General features: G+C 37.7%; 1 protein-coding gene across 13 annotated transcripts in view; it reads left to right on the forward strand.

The window, feature by feature from the left end:
* The window catches only part of PPIP5K2 (diphosphoinositol pentakisphosphate kinase 2), a 62,272-nt gene extending 45,504 nt beyond the window's left edge, over positions 1 to 16,768 (forward strand). For 4 of the 13 annotated variants that reach the window (XM_084779001.1, XM_084779009.1, XM_084779006.1 and 1 more), the window contains 6 exons: positions 936 to 1,008; positions 3,321 to 3,440; positions 4,278 to 4,340; positions 7,602 to 7,742; positions 10,899 to 11,024; positions 15,093 to 16,768. In XM_084779001.1, the coding sequence (XP_084635127.1) occupies positions 936 to 1,008; positions 3,321 to 3,440; positions 4,278 to 4,340; positions 7,602 to 7,742; positions 10,899 to 11,024; positions 15,093 to 15,205 (636 nt within the window). In that variant the 3' untranslated portion in view covers positions 15,206 to 16,768. The remainder of the gene's footprint in view (positions 1 to 935; positions 1,009 to 3,320; positions 3,441 to 4,277; positions 4,341 to 7,601; positions 7,743 to 10,898; positions 11,025 to 15,092) is intronic. The other 9 variants (XM_084779011.1, XM_084779004.1, XM_084779012.1 and 6 more) reach the window with 3 other exon arrangements.
* Positions 16,769 to 18,173: the final 1,405 nt, after the last annotated feature.

Genomic DNA, 18,173 nt, shown 5'->3' on the forward strand with positions numbered 1-18,173 from the left:
ACAGGAGATTTTTTAAAAAATGCCAATTCTCCTGGATTTTACCCATGCTAATAAAATAAATTAGAAAAGAAAGAAATCTTAGTTGTCCTATAAACTTCAAAAAACATAATCTATACACTTTGATGATAAGAATATTTGATACCCCTCATTATTTGAGAAGCTTCATTCCATTTGGAATTTGCTGGGAATGTGAAATTTTTGAAAATTTTCAAAATTATGTTAATTAGCAACAGATATCTAAAATTGATTGCTCTTTCTACGATTCCTTTACCTGGATGTGTGCAATATGTTTTGCAAACACAACAGCACACATTAATTTGTAAAAATGGTTTTCACTAAAGTAACTTCAGAAGGACTTTCTTTGATGACATTTAAAACTAAAACACTCTGGTTTTATAATGGAAGGTCTGCCATCCTGTGATTTTTTTTTTTCTGATAATTTCAGCTACTTCCTCTGAAATTTAATTCATTTGATTATAGGAAAAGGGATTATGGTATCCATTAAGGCTGAATATTTAAAGGTTACTCTGATAATGCCCATGCATGGATCAAAAATTGTATGGTGACTTCAACAGTGTCTGTCTGTCACTCCTTTTGTTTGTGGTTATTTTTCCTATAAATACAGGAGCTGTTTAAAAGTGGGCAGTGGGCTTCCTTTGAGGGAGAGTGAGTTCACATCAATCTGTAAATCGTTTCCCTTCATCTGTTGTGTTTCATTATGAATGCCTGCTTTGCACCACTTCATTGCAAGGACCTCATGAAAGGGGCTCCCCTTCTGAAGGGGATCTTGCATGATCTTTTGTGTTTTAAGTATTTCTACTAATATTTATCATATGGCTTATTAACCTTTGTCTGTCTGAAACAGGCTGCATATGAAATATGGATTTCAAAATTAATTTTACTGGTACGTTTCATTCTTTGTTTTCTCTGTGCAGGTTGTATCTGAAAATGCCAACTATCTTAGAACACCAAGAACTCTGGTGGAACAGAAGCAGAACCCTACTGTAGGTATGTGGTATAAAGGGAATCATATTTATACCTTCTTGAAGCTCATTGAGAGGCACACATATAAAACTTCAGTGGCAAAATCATGACCAAATGCTATGCTTTAGTTTATATTTAGTGTGTACTAGTTCAAAATGTAGGATTATAAGTCTCAAAATGTAAGATACGGTTTTCATACTACAGGAAGTAGTATTTAGCTTTGTTGTTTGACCCTTTGAATAACTGTATGGTGACCAATTGCCAGTGTTGGCTTTTTGTCTGTTTTTTTTTTTTTTTTCCTCCTCCCCTCCTTTCTTTTGAGGGAGGGATGCTATTTTGTAATAAGATGTCTATACTCTCTCTTGTCCTTGAACTCATGTGAACTCTCCACTTTTAGCCTTCCTAGTGTTGGGATTATGGCCATGAGACTTCAATGCTAGTTAAATTTCTTAAGAACACTTTACTTCCAAGATTCATAGTCATAAGAGGGCTAGGCTGAGAGTCAGTGGCAGAGCACTTGTCTAGCATGTTTGTGGTTCTTTGTTCCATACTCGCTACTGTAAAACAAATCTGTTAGTCAATAAGGATAAAAAGATGTTATTGTGTGAAAGACAAAATTTTAATCCTTTAATACATAAAAGATCTCTTTATGTATTCCTGGCTGTGCTGGAACTTGCCATTTAGCAGGCCTTGCTGCAAATATAGAGAAATCTACCTGACTCCATAGCTGGCATTAAAGACACACCACCATGCTCAGCTAGAAATGTCAAAGCTAACTCCATAATATTGCAGGTTTAAAAAAAAAATGAATATGGAGAGATTCATTGTAGAAATGTGGGAGATAAGGAAATGGGGGAGTGAGAGGTACCCCAGGGGAACAGAGACAGAATGATGGGTGTGGGGTGTTGGGGGGAAGTGAGCGAGAGAGCATACTATAACAGCTTTAAATAGGCCCAAAAGAAACAGTGGGGGACAGCACCTCTTGGTAGTCTTACTTTCATGTGAGGATTTACCCAGAGCACTGTCACTGGATCCAGTTTTGACATTAAACTTCTTACTTTGTAAAAATAATATTCATTTAAAATGAATTAATCATACATTCCAAAGAAAAGTAAAAAAAACATCAGCTGATGATTACCAATGAATAAAGCAAGGGGTGATGGCTACAAGTGAAAAAGAAAATTAAAGTCAGATGAGCAAATAAAGCAAAAAGATTTTCAGTACCCTCTCTGGGTGAGGTAGATTTCCTAAGTATAAGTTCTTGGGGAACTCAGTGCAGTGCTGCTCTTGATTGGATTGCAAACTGCTGCTTCTTCAGGAAGATGCAGACAGCATTATCGAGTACTTATCTCAACCCACTGGCCTTACGCTCGTTGATGATGAGCTGGGACGCAATGGCATATCATTCTCTGTAAATGGTTAACTAAATAGACACAAAGTGTAATTAGATGTGCTGTAATCTGCGGTGCCTGAACTGTGCTGGTAACTGTGTACGTGAGGCTCTTTCTTAGTTGATTACCTCCAGCTTGCTCTTGAGAGCTCTTGATCTTCCTATGGTATCTTTCTTTATATGACCATACGTGACCCTCTTTCACTGAATGATAACGTCATATATTTGACAGTAATTATTTATATTCTTCTCAGTGGTGAGCACTTTTAAGTGTGAAGACTTTTGCTACAAATAAAACCTTCATATATACTGACTGTTTTTATCAATGATGTATTTCCTTGGGGGCCTTCATTAAAAGTTTCCTTTGTTAAGTTCCTTGTTATATGACTGAAAAGGAATGATTTTTATCTATTTCAATAACAAATAAGTTTTTTTCATAAAGTATGATAATTCTTAATTTAGTGGCATCAGGAAAGATTATTCATTTCTCAGGTGTATAATAAAAATATTTAATATGACTTACTTTTTGCTAAATGGCATTTATATCATATATATATATCATATATATCATATGATGCATATAAACTCTTACAGGTTTTCTGTAAGAGTCTATTCTGTTCCTAAATTAATTTTTATGGTGGTAATTCTGGTACTTTAAGCATGTACATGTTTGATTATTATATTGGCATATTATTTTTCAAAGAAGACATTTTATCCAGTACTAAATTATTCCATTTGTATTTGTGATGAAGAATGGTGGCTAGTAGAAGCACTGAATTCAAATAGGTATCACTAGAATGTTACAAGCGTATTGTGAATCTGCTCAAGGCACTGCCACAGGCTGCCTGTGCATTGGTAAGAGCCATGTTGATTGCATGCTGCATGAATTCCCAATGTGAATGGAAGAACACCCGTTGCTGTATGTATCTTCTCTAACTCCCATCAGGGTCTCACTGTGCGGGCCTGTTTAGCACCTCAGTGCTCGGGGGTTCTTCAAGTGCACCTAACCTACAGGATTATGCTCGTACTCATCGTAAAAAGCTGACCTCTTCTGGCTGCATAGATGGTATGTGCACACACGCACACACAGATTCATACCTACACACATGCATACACTCATGAGCAGGGTTGCTCACAAGCAAGTCTGAGACCACCGACTGCAGTGGAGCTCCAACATGCTCCTAAATGGCAGGCAGGGCTCTCTGGGATCCACATCCGAGGTCCAGGTTTTTCATGCAACAGCAGTTAGATGTAGAGTACATGTACACTGAATGGTTTGTTAAAACAGATGATTTAAGACCTCATCATTATTTTAATCGAATGAAAGTATAGATTATGACGAATAAATTTCTCTTAGTATTTAAATTTTTGTCCACTGTTAACACTCATTTGTTTATTAATATCAACAAACTAGCATAGAAGTGAATGGAATGTTTTTTAGTAAGAGAAAATATATTGATAGTCATTTTATAAAAATAAAGTAGCATGTGAACATTTTAGGATTTCTGATAATATGACTTCAGTGTTTATGTTTTGATGTTCAGAATGTCTTCCAGACTCCTAAAAAATGTCCCTTTTTATAGGAGGGGTGTTTTTAGCTCTTTCAAGATTAGCATTGTTTAAAACATGTGCTCTTATCTGTACAAATTTACTTTAATCAGCAAAACATAGACTTACTGGAATTGCCAGGTCATCTTGCTTTTCTTTCCTTTGTATATTTCATTAAACATTTTGCCTGCACCATCAAGCCAGTATACTGCTTTTTAACCGGTCTTTGGCTTTCTCTCATTGTCCCCTCTGCATGTCACCTTATTCTGACTTCTTCACATGTTTGTTTTCCCCTCTGTTGTAAGTGTTCTTTTGGCAGCTGTGAACTTGAGGTACCTGTTTTTCTCTTTCTCAGACGCCACACGCGGTTCTGCTGTTAAAAGGTTTTCTATCTCATTTGCTCGACACCCAACCAATGGTACGTTTGCTTTTTATTTTAAAAGATACTCCCTGCTTCATCCCTTTTTAATTTTTCTTTTATTTCAAAATGTGGGATTCACAGTATCATTTATTTATCAATCTTTAATTTTAGTTGGCATACAATTCCAACTTATTTACCAAACTACTGATACTGTCTTGCTCCCTTTCCTGCTGTAATTTCCACAATAATTGAACATTACTTGTCAAATTATCTAATGACCACAGTAATGATGAGTTTCAATTCCAAATTAACACCTGAAAATTCTAATTTCTTACGTGATCAGTTTATACGATTTTTTAAAAATACAATTACTCTTTCTTAATTCTTAATACTTAAATTTTTTCTAATTCTTTTTCTGATCACATTGTTTTATTGAGATATTCAACAAAAATACAAAGCAACCCACATCAAAGAATCCAGTGAGACGTGTCTCTGAAAGGTCTTGGGAGCCAGCCGTTGAGAGGGTCGCTGTACAGCAGACATCTGGTTGGCTGGCTGAAACAGTACTGGGTGTAGTGTGGGCCGCTTCAGAGGCTTTCCAGGATCAGCTTGTCCTTGGGGCTAGATGCTTTACTGTTTCCCAGCAGTCATTTCTTTCTTCTGCCTTTGCTTTTTCTTAAAATTTGGAAAATTCCTGGTAAAAAGAAACTGAAGTTAAAATCCAGAAACTCAATCAATTATACTCAGGTTCCGTTAGCCTGGGGCTGGATAAGAGCCTGTCTGTGACTGTTAGAAACCTAGTTGGTGTTGGGTGTGACAGCCAGAGGCACGGAGGATCTACTGATGTTTTGTGTTTGGGAGGTGTTTTGCTTTGCATGAGACAGGCTCTGATATTGTAGTCAGGCTAGCCTAGCATTTACCATGCGAACCAGATTGGCTTCAGACTTGCACAATCATCCTGCTTTAGCCTTCCCATTGCTTAGGTTAGATATAAGCCACCATGCCTGGCTTACTGATGGTTTTCAAATCCCACATAGGCTTTTGCTTTCACTTGTAATGAAGATACTTTTAATCCTGGAATTTCTTTTTTTTAATTTAACAGCAAATAAGTCTTTCAGAACCTTACTTTTATGAAGTTTAAGAATTCAACTCATTCTAATTTGGTTCAGCTATTACTTCTAAAGATAACACATACTTAGTAACTTTCTAGAAGAAAAGGAGAAGTCCTTAAGAAAGCCCTGCAGGAGGAGGTATCAGCTTGTAAGGTGCTTGTGCTTTCACAAAAGCACTGAGGATTGGGAAAGTTCATGTTTAACTAAGTTAAAAGTAGTAGTAGGAGTGGAGTGGTGGTGGTGGTGGTGGTGGTGGTGGTGGTGGTGGTGGTGGTAGTAATAGTAATTCAATTTAATAGAAAATAAGAGTAATTTTATATTCCTTTGGTTTAGGCTTCTTCTCTTAAATGCGGTTTTTCTGCACATTACACAGCTTGGTGCATAGAAATATATTCCTTTCAATTCTAGAAATATCCTTTCTGGATTTTTCGATACTTTGTTTTCTTTACTGCTCTTCGGTCTTATCTGCTTGGTAAATTGTCATTGACCCTTTTGTTTTTTTATTCTTCATGGCTTTCGTGCTATTTCCGTCTTAAACCCACATCCTGGGCTTGTGTCCCACAGTCTTTAGTTAAGGAATGTGGTGAAACAAGTATCTTCTGACCCTGCTTTACCTTATTTTCTGGGCCTCTGTGCAGAATACCTATACCTCTCTAGGTGCTGCTCCGCTTCCTCTGTGGAATTTCTAGGCTCCAGTGGTATGTTTCCATAGCTTCCAAACATGTCAGCAGGGTGGCTTCTGAATGCTGCACTAACCCTTTCGTTGTACATTAAGAGCTGATTTAAGACAAATGACAAGAGTGTATAGTCTAGAGCAATTTGATCAGGCCTCCTTTGCTGTTTTGAAATTCAGCAGGCAAATGAAAGGAGCTATCACAAAAGACCCTGGGCACCCTGAGAAAGGAGGAAGGCATATTGTTTAAAGCACTGCAAAGAAAGGATTTGTGCTTATTTGCATGAACCATTTGTGTTTAAGAAGAAAAGGAATTGTAGAGCTTCATTCCTAGTGCTGAGTGAGCTGCTCCATGCTCTAGCTGCTGCAGGGGATGAGGGAGATATTTCAGCATTGCTTCTGTTTCCTTTTGTTTAACATTACATGAAATGGTCTGACATGCTTCGTTTTGCACCTGTAAATCAAACATTAATTTTATTAATCCTTTGGTTATTTTCATAACAACATTCAATTCCATTTTTTAAAGTTCCCTTGTTCCAACTGAGAATTCCAGCAATTCTTGAGTTCCTCCCAAATTTTAAATATATCCAATAAGCATACAATCTCATAATGTTGAAACGAGTCTATTTTGCAGTCTGAATTTAGAAGATTTTTATTTTTTAACTAATAATACTCTGCTTTATGTATTTTGAGTATTGGAAGTATTTCTTCAGGGAAGACTTAGTTTGAATTTTGGGAAATACTTGTTATTTTTTAAGTATATGAATTTTTAAAGCCATTCAGGTAAATAAAGTTTAAATGGGTAATTTTATTCTTAAAAATGAAGAGCTAATATTTTTATTTTAGAAAAATAATTTGTATGCATATATGCTTTTGAGTCGCTGATTATATTAACACCTCGCTGCATGCCTCGTCATGAAATGTGTATGCCTGTGCAATTGTTAAACATGGATATACTTGCACTTTGTATTGCTTTTTACTTGGTGTTCAGTAAAAGTATATTTCAGACTATTCAGTGCAGTCTGATTGAGGAAGGGTTGCTCACGGACATGTTAGAGTATTATTTGCCTTAGGAAAAATTTATAATCTGTGCTCCACATCAGCTACACAATTAAGTCCTGAAATTTGTGTCAGAATTTACCTTCATTACTACTTAGTTGTTCAAGTAGGTATTACCAAGATACTGTCAGGTCCTGGTGTCAGGGAAATATGGCGTCAGCTAGTTCTCTGTTAAGTAGATCTAACATGAAAAGGAGTCTTCCTCTACCCCACGTTGTCTTCTTTGTTACTCTCAGGTCTTACCACCATTGAAGGACTGTGTGCATGCTTTACTGTCTGACTACAGTTAAAGTGACCGTGCTCATATCTTGTTTTGGTTCCATGTTGCATAGCATATGGTGTCATGACTTGAAGGAGTTTGTGTGTTTGCATGTACAAACCTGAACTTTCCAGTCCTAAGTAAGTTGCCTTCCTTTGTAATGATTGAGTTTTTAAGTAGTCTTACTCTTGCGTTCTTTGTTTCTTCTCTCATAGGCTTTGAGCTGTATTCCATGGTCCCATCCATCTGTCCTCTGGAAACGCTTCACAATGCCCTGTTTTTAAAGCAAGTGGATGACTTCCTTGCTTCTATTGCCTCTCCATCAACTGAAGTTCTGCGTAAAGTCCCTGACATGTGTATGGAATTTACCTTCACCTTTACCTTCATTATTATTTAATTATTGGACAGTAGATATCTGAATGTAGCCCAGATTTCAAACATGCAAACTCAGTGTAATTGAGAATAGAATTTTAAGGGTGACAGAAGTAAGGGGATAATATTGGTAAGTCCTTCAGGTGATGTGTGATATACCATTTTTCTTGATTCTAGCCCCAAATCTTTTTCCTAACAGTAAAAGTAAACAGTAATATGTAGTGTTAGATTCCTTTTCTTTAAAAGCTGTACTTGCTGGAGCCCTCAGATTGGTGTTTTGTAGCTTAGAGAACAGCTCATATGAACTTACACATGCCCACCTCTCACCAGCGACACGCGCGTGTTCCTGTGTTCTTCATTTTTTAAGACAGGGCTTCTCTGCTTCCAGCTTTACAATGGTCTTTTCTAAAAGAAACCAAACTAGAATTTTTTTTTCCTAAAACAAGATATTCTGAAGAAAGTATCCATGTGCCTTAAGAGAGGGTTCACAGCTAAGTAAGTTCTGGAATTGACTGTGTCCTCAGACCTAGAGTTACGGTGGTGTGTAAAAGGTTACAGTCCTACAAAGAACCCAGACTTCCTGCAGCAGTTTTTGTTGTTAGGAAAAACGTAAAAGCCCACCTTTTTCTGTACTACATGAAACTTTAGATGGCACTTGTCCCTTTGATCTCTGTAGCATCCCTCAGCATGTTGGAATTCCCAGTTTGGAAGCATTAGTTTGCGAAGAGAGCTACCCGAGTTACATCTTAGAAAACCACCAACTTTCTCTGCATATTATTTTCTTCTCTGTGGTGCTAAAGATACATTTGCCTGAGGCAAAAATGATATATATTGAAGTTCTTAGAGTTAATTAATGCCACATTCCTGTTTTGATGTTTCTTCCCTTCCCTGGGTCATCACAAATTATAACTGAGGAATACTGGTCACAGTTTAATCGCCTTAATGATGTTCTGCCATTTCTTCAAGGCAATGAAACCCTTTGCTGTTTCTTCTCCTTTTGGTAGCAAAGGCCAACTGTCAATCAACAGTGTTTATTTTTTTTAATAGTTAATGAGTCCAGTTCATTAGAATATATTATTATGACACTGAGGTGATTTTAGATTCCTGTCCTGCGCTCGCTCTCTCTCTCTCTCTCTCTCTCTCTCTCTCTCTCTCTCTCTCTTTTCTTTTGGTTTTGTGAGATGGGGTTTCTCTGTGTAGCCCTGGCTGTCCTGGACTCACTTTGTAGACCTGGCCTCGAACTCAGAGTGACCCGCCTGCATATGCCTCCCGAGTGCTGCACCTAGCTGACTCTTGATTCTCTTAAAACTTCATGTTAATAGCCATTAAGAGAACTAGATGAAAAGTGTATTATATTGTGTAATCCACAGGATTGCATAGACATCTGAGACAGTCTAGATCATTGGGCCTTAACATAGAGTCCCAAGGACCATTGGAAATCCATGAGCAAGAGGGAAGCTGGATGCTTAGAGCGCTTTATATTCTGTGACTTCTTCATCCAGTGGATCTTCTTCAATACATTTTATAATTAGCATGGTATTTTAGGAAAGTTTCCTATTAAAGAAAACCCCTAGTTGACATTGTTAAGGATAATCAGCTAGCTAAGAGTCCTAAAGCCCAGCTCTGCGAGGTCTTTGCTACCCCCACCACCAGTTCTCTTAGACCACTAAACAGAATGTGGTGCCGCTTATGAAGTGTTTGGATCTCATGTCTTATAGGTCAGTTGCGGAATTTATACGTAGTATGAATACTATGAATTCACATGATGTATATTTCATTCCCATTAAGCACAGAACTGCCTTGATCCTGTGGAGTTTATAGCAAGGGTGCTGACATTGCTAATCTGGTAGTGTTAGAAGGCTCTTCTTCATCAAGGACAAACTTCAAAAGTTGTAGCTAAAGGTGGCTAACAGCAGTATATAACAGTGAGCTCGCCCGTACAGTCGGCTCCATTTACTCCCTGCATATTGGCCCATCTTTCCCCACAGAATTTTATAGTCAATAAGTAATTCTTTACTTGCTCTTTCTGCACCATTCACTGTCTCCCTATTGAGTAGAAAGCTGGGCTGTGGAAAAGGAGAACAAGTATTAATTCCTCTCTCTCTCTTTCATGAAGAGAACTCTAGCTGCTTTTGATATGGTTAGTTTTTCTTTCCTTGTTTCCCCCTTTTGTTTTGTTCGTTTATTTTATTTATTTATTTATTTATTTTTTCCAAGACAGGATTTTTCTGTGTAGCCTTGGCTGTCCTGTACTCAGCTTTGTAGACCAGGCTGGCCTTGAACTCATAGTCATCTGCCTGCCTCTGCCTCCTGAGTGCTGGCATTAAAGGTGTGCACCACCATGCCCAGCTAGCTACTTTTTTTCTTAACTATGATACGTCAGTGGATAAAAGTCTACACTTGTTCATTAGGATTTTTTCTCTTTAAAATTACTGTTTGTTGTAGGCAATATAACTATGCCATGGCTCCATTCTGCTAAGTGCATCTTAGAGCAGGATACAAGTAATATGTTTCTCAGTGGGTTTTAGGGGCGAGCTTTCTCAATGGGCTTTAGGGGCGAGCTTTCTCAATGGGCTTTAGAGGTGAGCTTTCTCAATGGGCTTTAGGGGTGAGCTTTCTCAATGGGCTTTAGGGGTGAGCTTTCTCAATGCGTTTTAGGGGTGAGCTTTCTTTGCTATTTCCTGTTGAAATAATATAGTTGCAGTATAAACATTTATTTGAGTAAGGCTGTAAGAGATCTGTTTTTCTGTTAGAAAGATGACTTGGCTGGATTTACTCTGTGAAGCTTATCTTTTCTATGATATACATCTGTACTAATTATTGGGCATATTTAGTTACTAAATTATATCATTTGAATTTTTGTACTTAGGCCTTGTGGCACAGGCCTGTAATCGCACCCTCTCAGACAACTAAAATAGGAAGATTACAAGTTCGAGACTAGCCTGGGCAGCAGAGTGAGTGTAGGGCCAGCCTAAGGTTCTTAGGCTGTCTCAGAATAAAAAGTAGAAAGAAGGCTTAGTATAATCAGACATCCCTAGCATGCATGAAGTTCCCAGGAAAAAATGAGAGTGAAAAAGAGGTTTTGTAGTGCTAAAGTACACTTCGTAGGAAATTACTAAATTTTGCTTATTTCTTTTCAGCCTCTATGGCCTCACGTTCCAGCCCAGGAATGAGAAGAAAAGTTTCCTTAAATACGTATACACCTACAAAGATTCTCCCAACACCGCCGGCTACCTTAAAGACCACCAAAGCAAGCAGCAAAGCAGGTTAGAGATGTATCTGAGTTTGTGGATGCCGAATATACAGCAGGGGCAGCAGGGGCAGCCGCTTTTTCAGTGATGTAAAGTCATAACTACTGCGTTCCCATAGTAATGCTGAACTCAGCATCTATTGTCATGGCTCAGTTATATACATCTTAATCTATATAGTCTCTTTCTTCTCTTGCCTTCATGGTTTTCCCTATATCTGTTAATAGTATATATTTCATATTCTTTTTTTTTTTTTTTTCTTTCCTAAACTTCCTTCTTTTGCTCTTTAGGGCTTAAGACATCATTTTATGTTTTTTAAAAAAAAAAAAATCTGTGTTCCAGAGATTTTTATCTTTTATTTGTAGTATGCTGATGTGACTCCCAAACTCAATTCTCTATCAGCATTTCTGTTTTTCACTTGTTGCCAACGTGATTGTGTGTGGATCCTTCCCCCGTGGCTGTCAAAGAGTTACTCCATCTTCGTATTTCCTGTTCTGTAACTCTGCTTTGCTGGTCTGCTGTTTCTCCCTATGCCCTGTCCCAGGCAGGGACTCCAACCCTGTCGATTTGTTCTCGCTCTTCATCCTGTTTACCTAAGAGATTAACCTCATGGCTCTTTGCTTTCACTGTAAAAACTCACAGCAAGTTGTTAATATCTTCAGATATTCCTTTTATTATGAGTTTATGGTTTGGCTTCAGAAAGACATAGATATTAAAGTCTCATCTCTGCTACTTGTTAGTTACGTGGCCCACCTGACACTAATGCTAAGTCTCCAGTAAGAAAACCTGGGCAGTGAGTCTCTATAGACTTGTCAGAGGTAAATATGCATGTGTAAAGTGCATGGCTGCAATGTAGACCTCCTCTGGATGGTGTTTTCACTTACTGCTGTTGTGCTGTAGCTAACCTCTATCCCTGCCAGATAAACTCCCATGGCATTCTTGCCTCATGAATCAGTCAATATTTTAAGTAAATTTGAGCCATGTTCAGTGAGGCTATAAAGCTGTCCAGTTGTCTTAAATATAATTTAGATGCATTTCACATACAATACAAAACTAACCTTTGTACAGTTCCTTTTGCTGAGAAATTAATACTGGATTTTATGTCCATGGCAATGAGGAACACAGCAGAAGGGGCGTGACTTTCGTCAGTTAGCATAGGAAGTAATCAGGGGACCGAAGGTCCCAATGCTCTTGGGATTGCTGGACACATTGCTATTCTTTACATATTAATTACTCAGTAATTGCATGGCACAAACACTTTTAAGGAACAAAGTTCAAATGGTGTTGAATATGTTATAAGTGGTTTTTACAATACTAAGCCACTCTTGCATTTCTGAGGTGAATGCTACTTGTTTGTGATAAGTGGTGCACACAAATCAGAGCAGCCACAGAAACAAAGTGGACTCCACTGACGTGCATGAATTGCCGTGTCACATAGGAGAAGGTGTTGGTCTGTAGTTTGGGGTTCAGAATGTCCTTTTCGGGATTACTGTCAGAGTGGTGGTATTTTCATGAAGGATCTGAAAAGTATTTCTTCTTTCATGTTTTCTGAATGTTTTATAAAATTTTAGTTTCCACCTAAAGTCCTCGGTAAAATTAATTTTATGTTTCATTTTTATGTCAGATATGACAACTCACATTTGTCAGGGAATTTATTCATTTTGTCTTAAGATGTCAAGTTCTTTTTCTTCATAACTGTCAATGTGTGAGATACTAGTAGTTGTGCTCTGCCTCTTCTGTTTTCACTTAAAAAAGATTCATCCATTTTTTTGGCCCAAAAGGCTGTCTTCCATTTGTTACTCTGCTTGCTCTATTCTGGAATAATTTCTCTCTCGCTTTCCATTGGTCCTCAGTGGAGTTATCGACAGGCTTTCTTTATTTGTTTTTCTTATGCCTCTATTTTAATCTGCTTTATTTTGAATTGATTGAATAATCTGTAGAATTTCACTTAAATATGTGTGCTGCCTTTTTGTTGTAGTTTTTGTAGTATTCTTTTATTGATTGCTCTAAATACAGGTTCGTAGCATCTCATGGTCTGCTTGCGAATCATCCAAAATAATACATAGGAAGCTTATAGCCTCCTTTACCTTTTCTTTACTCGTAGCTACCCATGTCTGTATGTTAACTCCACGCGCACTATAAACAATAGAATACAATGCTTTGATAGTTCCCTTAAATAATTATGTTTATCTTAAAGAAATGAAGTGAGAAGTGGGGGTAAGGGCCTATACTTAACCACATTTGTTATTATCTGCTGTTTGTCATTTCTTCATTTAAATCCATATATTTGTCTGGCTTCCATTTGCCTTAAGCCTAAAATGTTTTACTGTTTCTTATATTATGGGTGTATTGACAACATAGTCATTTTATCACAACAACAAAAATGTCTTTGTCCATTCTTTCAAGGTAATTTTGCTATCAAATTCTGGATAGAAAGGATTCTTTCCTTGGCAGTCCCACTGATGTTTCTCTCTCTTCTAGTTCCCACTGTTTGTATAAGTTGTAGCTAATTTGAAATGTCCTGTGCGTACAGCAGCTTTCATTTCCTGCCTGTGCCAGTGTTTTGTCTGTGCCTGTTTGGATCTCGCTGCCCCTGTTTTTTGTCTTCCTTCTGCCTTTTTCCTTTGAGTTCATGTGATAATCCTCATTGCTATTTACTTTTCTGTTTGCTTCAGCTGGCTGTTAAATCCAAAACGTTTTTATTTCTGTTATTTTATTTTCTTTAATTTGAAGCATCCTATTTGATGCTTAGTTTTTATTTCGAGGCTTACAAGATTTTATTCATTATGAACATAATGTTATATTTTACCACAGAGCTTGAAGTTGCTGCTTTAAAATTTTTTAAAATTATTCATTACTGGGTTAGTCTGTGTCAGTTTTCTCCTTTATAAGAAAGGTGCTTTTTCTGTTTTCTACTATATTAAATATTTACAATACCATACATTAATAATATTAGTCCTTAAATTATACTCTAGACATTATAAATGACATGTAATAGGAGGTTTGGATTCTGGTATTTCAGTTATATTTCTCCAAAGAAAAGTGTTTTATTTTTAAAGTAAAGAGTTAAGTTTGTTGACCTCAGAGTGTAAAATTATGTCCTTTGAAGTGGCTGACAGCTCACAAATTCCGTTGTGTCCTCGTAGCCTATGCTACCTGAGGCTTTCTGTGCATGCAATAGATTAATCGCCGTTCATGTGTGAATTGTAGTCCCGCCCTTCCTGTCAGCTGTAGTTGTCCCAATGCTTGTCATCTGCTTCTTCATACTAGGAAGACCAGCTTTTATGTTGGAGAGTTGGCTGTGCTCTGTGATGGACATTAAGAGCAGGTCTCAGACTAAAAGCTATTAGATAGGAGTGATGGGGGTTCACCCTGTGTTGCTCGCCTCTTACACATGTTGATTGGCCTCTAGTAACTGTCCAATTCTGCCGTGTTCCGCTGTCTTTACACACGATTGTTAAGGTTGACCTTCCTGTCTAACTGCGTGCATGCAGCTCGTATGCAGATGTGTGAGCCTGACAAGCATGCACCTGTGGAAACAGAAGCGCCACAGCACTTAGAGTAGCTCTTTGACTAGGCCTGGCTTTGATGTTGGTGGAGACACAGAGAGTCTGTTAAGAGTTAAGAAAGAGTATTTCTGGCCTTCCAGCCTTCCCACTTTGCATAGTAGTAACATGGAAGACATAGAGGATATGGTAATGATGGAGGAAATGACATTCAGTTTTAAGCATGTTTAGTTTCTGTTTCTTGTCAGATATGAGTAGAGACAGTTCTAATGGGAAGTTGGGTTTCTATATCTCAAGCTAAGGAGAAGTGCCTGAATGGATCATATTTATAATGATGGAATTGATTGTTGGTTGTTGAAAAATATAGAGTGAATGAAAAACTTAGTTTTGTGAACACAATCTGTTATCATTACTTTTCTATATTTGTGTTGATCTCTAAAAAGTTACAATGTCATATTGAAAGCTTATAAAGCTTTATTACAATTATAACAAAAACAGCCCCATCCCCCACCAGCATTCTTTTAAACTTGATACCTTGTGTAAATCCTAACGAGACTGTTGCTCTCTTCTGCTTGTGTAGCAGTCAGCACACCCTCGCCAGCAGTGGCTCCTCATACCTCAGCTCGGAAAAAGAGCCTAAGTGGCAAAACTGAGGGGCACGAATACAAGAAAGGCACTGGGAAGAAAAGGTGAGCTCAGCCAGCACTGCAAGTTCCCGTACTTAGGAGAGGACCCGTCGCTTAGCAGAGGATGTGTAAGAAACCTTGACTGAAGCTGGTGAGAGCCAGCGACCCACGTACTACCATGCTTTACTTTATACATCTGCGTATTTCTTTAAGCACCTCGGAAGCTAGAGCACCCTCTGTTTTTATTCAGACAAGGCGCTTTGGCAGGATCTAGAAATGTTCAAAATAATGTCTGTCGACTTTACGTGTGTAACAAAATTCATGACAACTGCCGTCACTGTCACTGTGATGAGTACCATGTGCCTGTGGCAAAGACAAAGGACAGAGATCCGGCTGACTGTACCATAGTGCGCTCTCGTCAGGTTCCTCTGTACAGGCTTGCATCTCTACGAGGCTGCACTCTGTAAGACTGGGCAGGCAAGATCACATGTGGATGACTTTTGAAAAGTACATTTCCAAAGAGATCTCATTGACCATTTACATTAGAAAAATTTCGTTATTTGTTACAGTATCATGCTGCAATATTTATTAACTGGATTATATAGTACATGAATTATTTTTTCAATTTGTGCTTTGACTTTTTTATTGTGAATTATTTAAAATATTACAAATACTGGTGGGAGAACTATACCTTTATACATATAAATTTACAAATTATTTTGCAGAAAATATTTTCTTTATACTTTTCTTTACCATAAAAAGGTACTTGGTTTATCAAGAAAAAAAAAATTTGCTTTCTGAAGTAGCAAGAAAGGTATTTTTAGAATTTGTTTTTATGAACTGTAACTGATAAAATTGTAATTCTTACACTTGATTTTCAGAGTTTTTATTGAGACTTATGGACTCAGATCTAAAATGGGAATTGTCACTGTTAAACTAATAAGTGTCATCTATGTGTGTTTCTTGTGTTTTCATTCTTATGTCCATTGTGTTTGTTGATTTCACCAAGAAAACTCAAAAGACTGAACATTGTAGTAAGTAAATGCTGTTTACAAATGATGGGATTTGTAAGAAAGACTGAGATGACTGTTGTAGTGTCATCTAATATTTAAGGAGGAGCAAAGAAATTATTATCCTTGGTGCTTTTTCCCCTTGATGCACAATTGAGTAAGACATTTGAAATTACTTACAAACTAAGCAGTGCCGCCTGCTAAATAAAAATCCCAAGCATTGGTGTGTGGCATGACTTAAAATAGTAAGCTGTACCATCAAGCTTATGTTTAGAAAAACTACTGGACCCTTATTGTACAAGTACAGATATTATAATTCTTCAAAAGAGACTTCTAACCTTAAATCATCTAATATGAATTGACTTTTAGAGAATAGGCATATTATATTATCTTGGTTGTTTAAAAAGGGATGAAATGCAAAATTTACAAATATATATAATTAAATAAGTTCATATACTTCACTTGAATGTAAATGGATTATATGGTGATATATCTTGTAAACAATTGAATGTAAATTTTCTATATGTGAATGTGTAGTTAATGTGCTCATTACAAGGGGTGAGGGTACCACTTGTATTTTTTAAGTGGAATGAATAAAATTCGTTCAAGGATAAGAGTGACTTCAATGTGTAATGTGCTTTATTTGAGTTCTTTGCTTCTTTTACGTTTCAAGATAGAAAGTCTCCAGTAATATTTTATATTAAATAATATTTAATAAAGCTTACTAATGACCATATGCAGAGCAGTTTATGGTCTTCCACCTTAGAAAGTATGTTAACACTCATTTTTCCAAGTATTATTCAGTAACTGTGGCTTCATCTTATTCACCTAAATTAATAATATTTCTTTTAGGCCCATCTCTTTGCAAGAATCTTAGAATTGTTTTTCAGAGGACACTATTGGAGAGTCTATGATGTAACAGCAAAATAAATAGTCACCACTACTTATGGAAGTTTGTCTGAAATATCTATTCTGTTAGGACTCAGGAGATATGGGGTTTGGGAATTTTTAAATGCTAAAACATGTTATTTGTTTGCGTGGTTGGGTTTATTTTGGTTTGTTTGTTTGTTGGCTGGTTGATTTTTCGAGACAGAGTTTCTCTGTTTTAGCCCTGGCTGTTCTGGACTTGCTTTGTAGACCAAGCTGGCCTTGAACTCTTTTTGCCTCTGCCTCCCGAGTACTGTGATTAAAGGCATATGCCACCACTGCCTGGGCTTTGTGTGTATATGTGTCTGCTCAGTTTTCCAGCCAGCAGAGAGATGAGGAAACTGAGCTTGAGGAATTGTCAAGTCACCCCTGAGATGGTAGTCTTCATAATTTATCATTCATTCTTTCGCCCTTAAGAACCCTATATCTCAAACCTAATAGCCCTTAAAGTCTCCTGTTGGCACATGCTGCTGGCTTGCTTTTAATAAAGTACATAGTCCAATCTGAACTACTAACAAACGTGAGGGCTTCCCAGCATGTGCTGAACATATTAAGTCATGAACAGGAAATAGAGGCAGAAGGGAAATGGTAACATGACAGAAGCATATGGCATTGTGCTCAGTGTTTATACAGAGCAAAAATACAGTAGGAGACAGCTATTTTATAAAGTTAAAGTTCTTTAAGGAATCTAATTTAAAACTCATCAGCTGTTGTGAGACATTAACTGGGGGTGGGGCTTATAAGGAGAGAGGAGGCAAGGCATATACAGAAGGAGGAGGTGGGGCTTATACAGAGGGAGGAGGTGGGGCTTATACAGAGGGAGGAGGTGGGGCTTATACAGAGGGAGGAGGTGGGGTTTACACAGGGGAGGAGGTGGGGCTTACACAGAGGGAGGAGGTGAGACTTACACAGAAGGAGGAGGTGGGGCTTATACAGAGGGAGGAGGTGGGGTTTACACAGGGGAGGAGGTGGGGCTTACACAGAGGGAGGAGGTGGGGCTTATACAGAGGGAGGAGGTGGGGTTTACACAGGGGAGGAGGTGGGGCTTATACAGAGGGAGGAGGTGGGGTTTATACAGAGGGAGGAGGTGGGGCTTAT

This window comes from Acomys minous, assembly GCF_964271855.1.
Source record: "Acomys minous genome assembly, chromosome: 4".
Taxonomy (NCBI): domain Eukaryota; kingdom Metazoa; phylum Chordata; class Mammalia; order Rodentia; family Muridae; genus Acomys; species Acomys minous.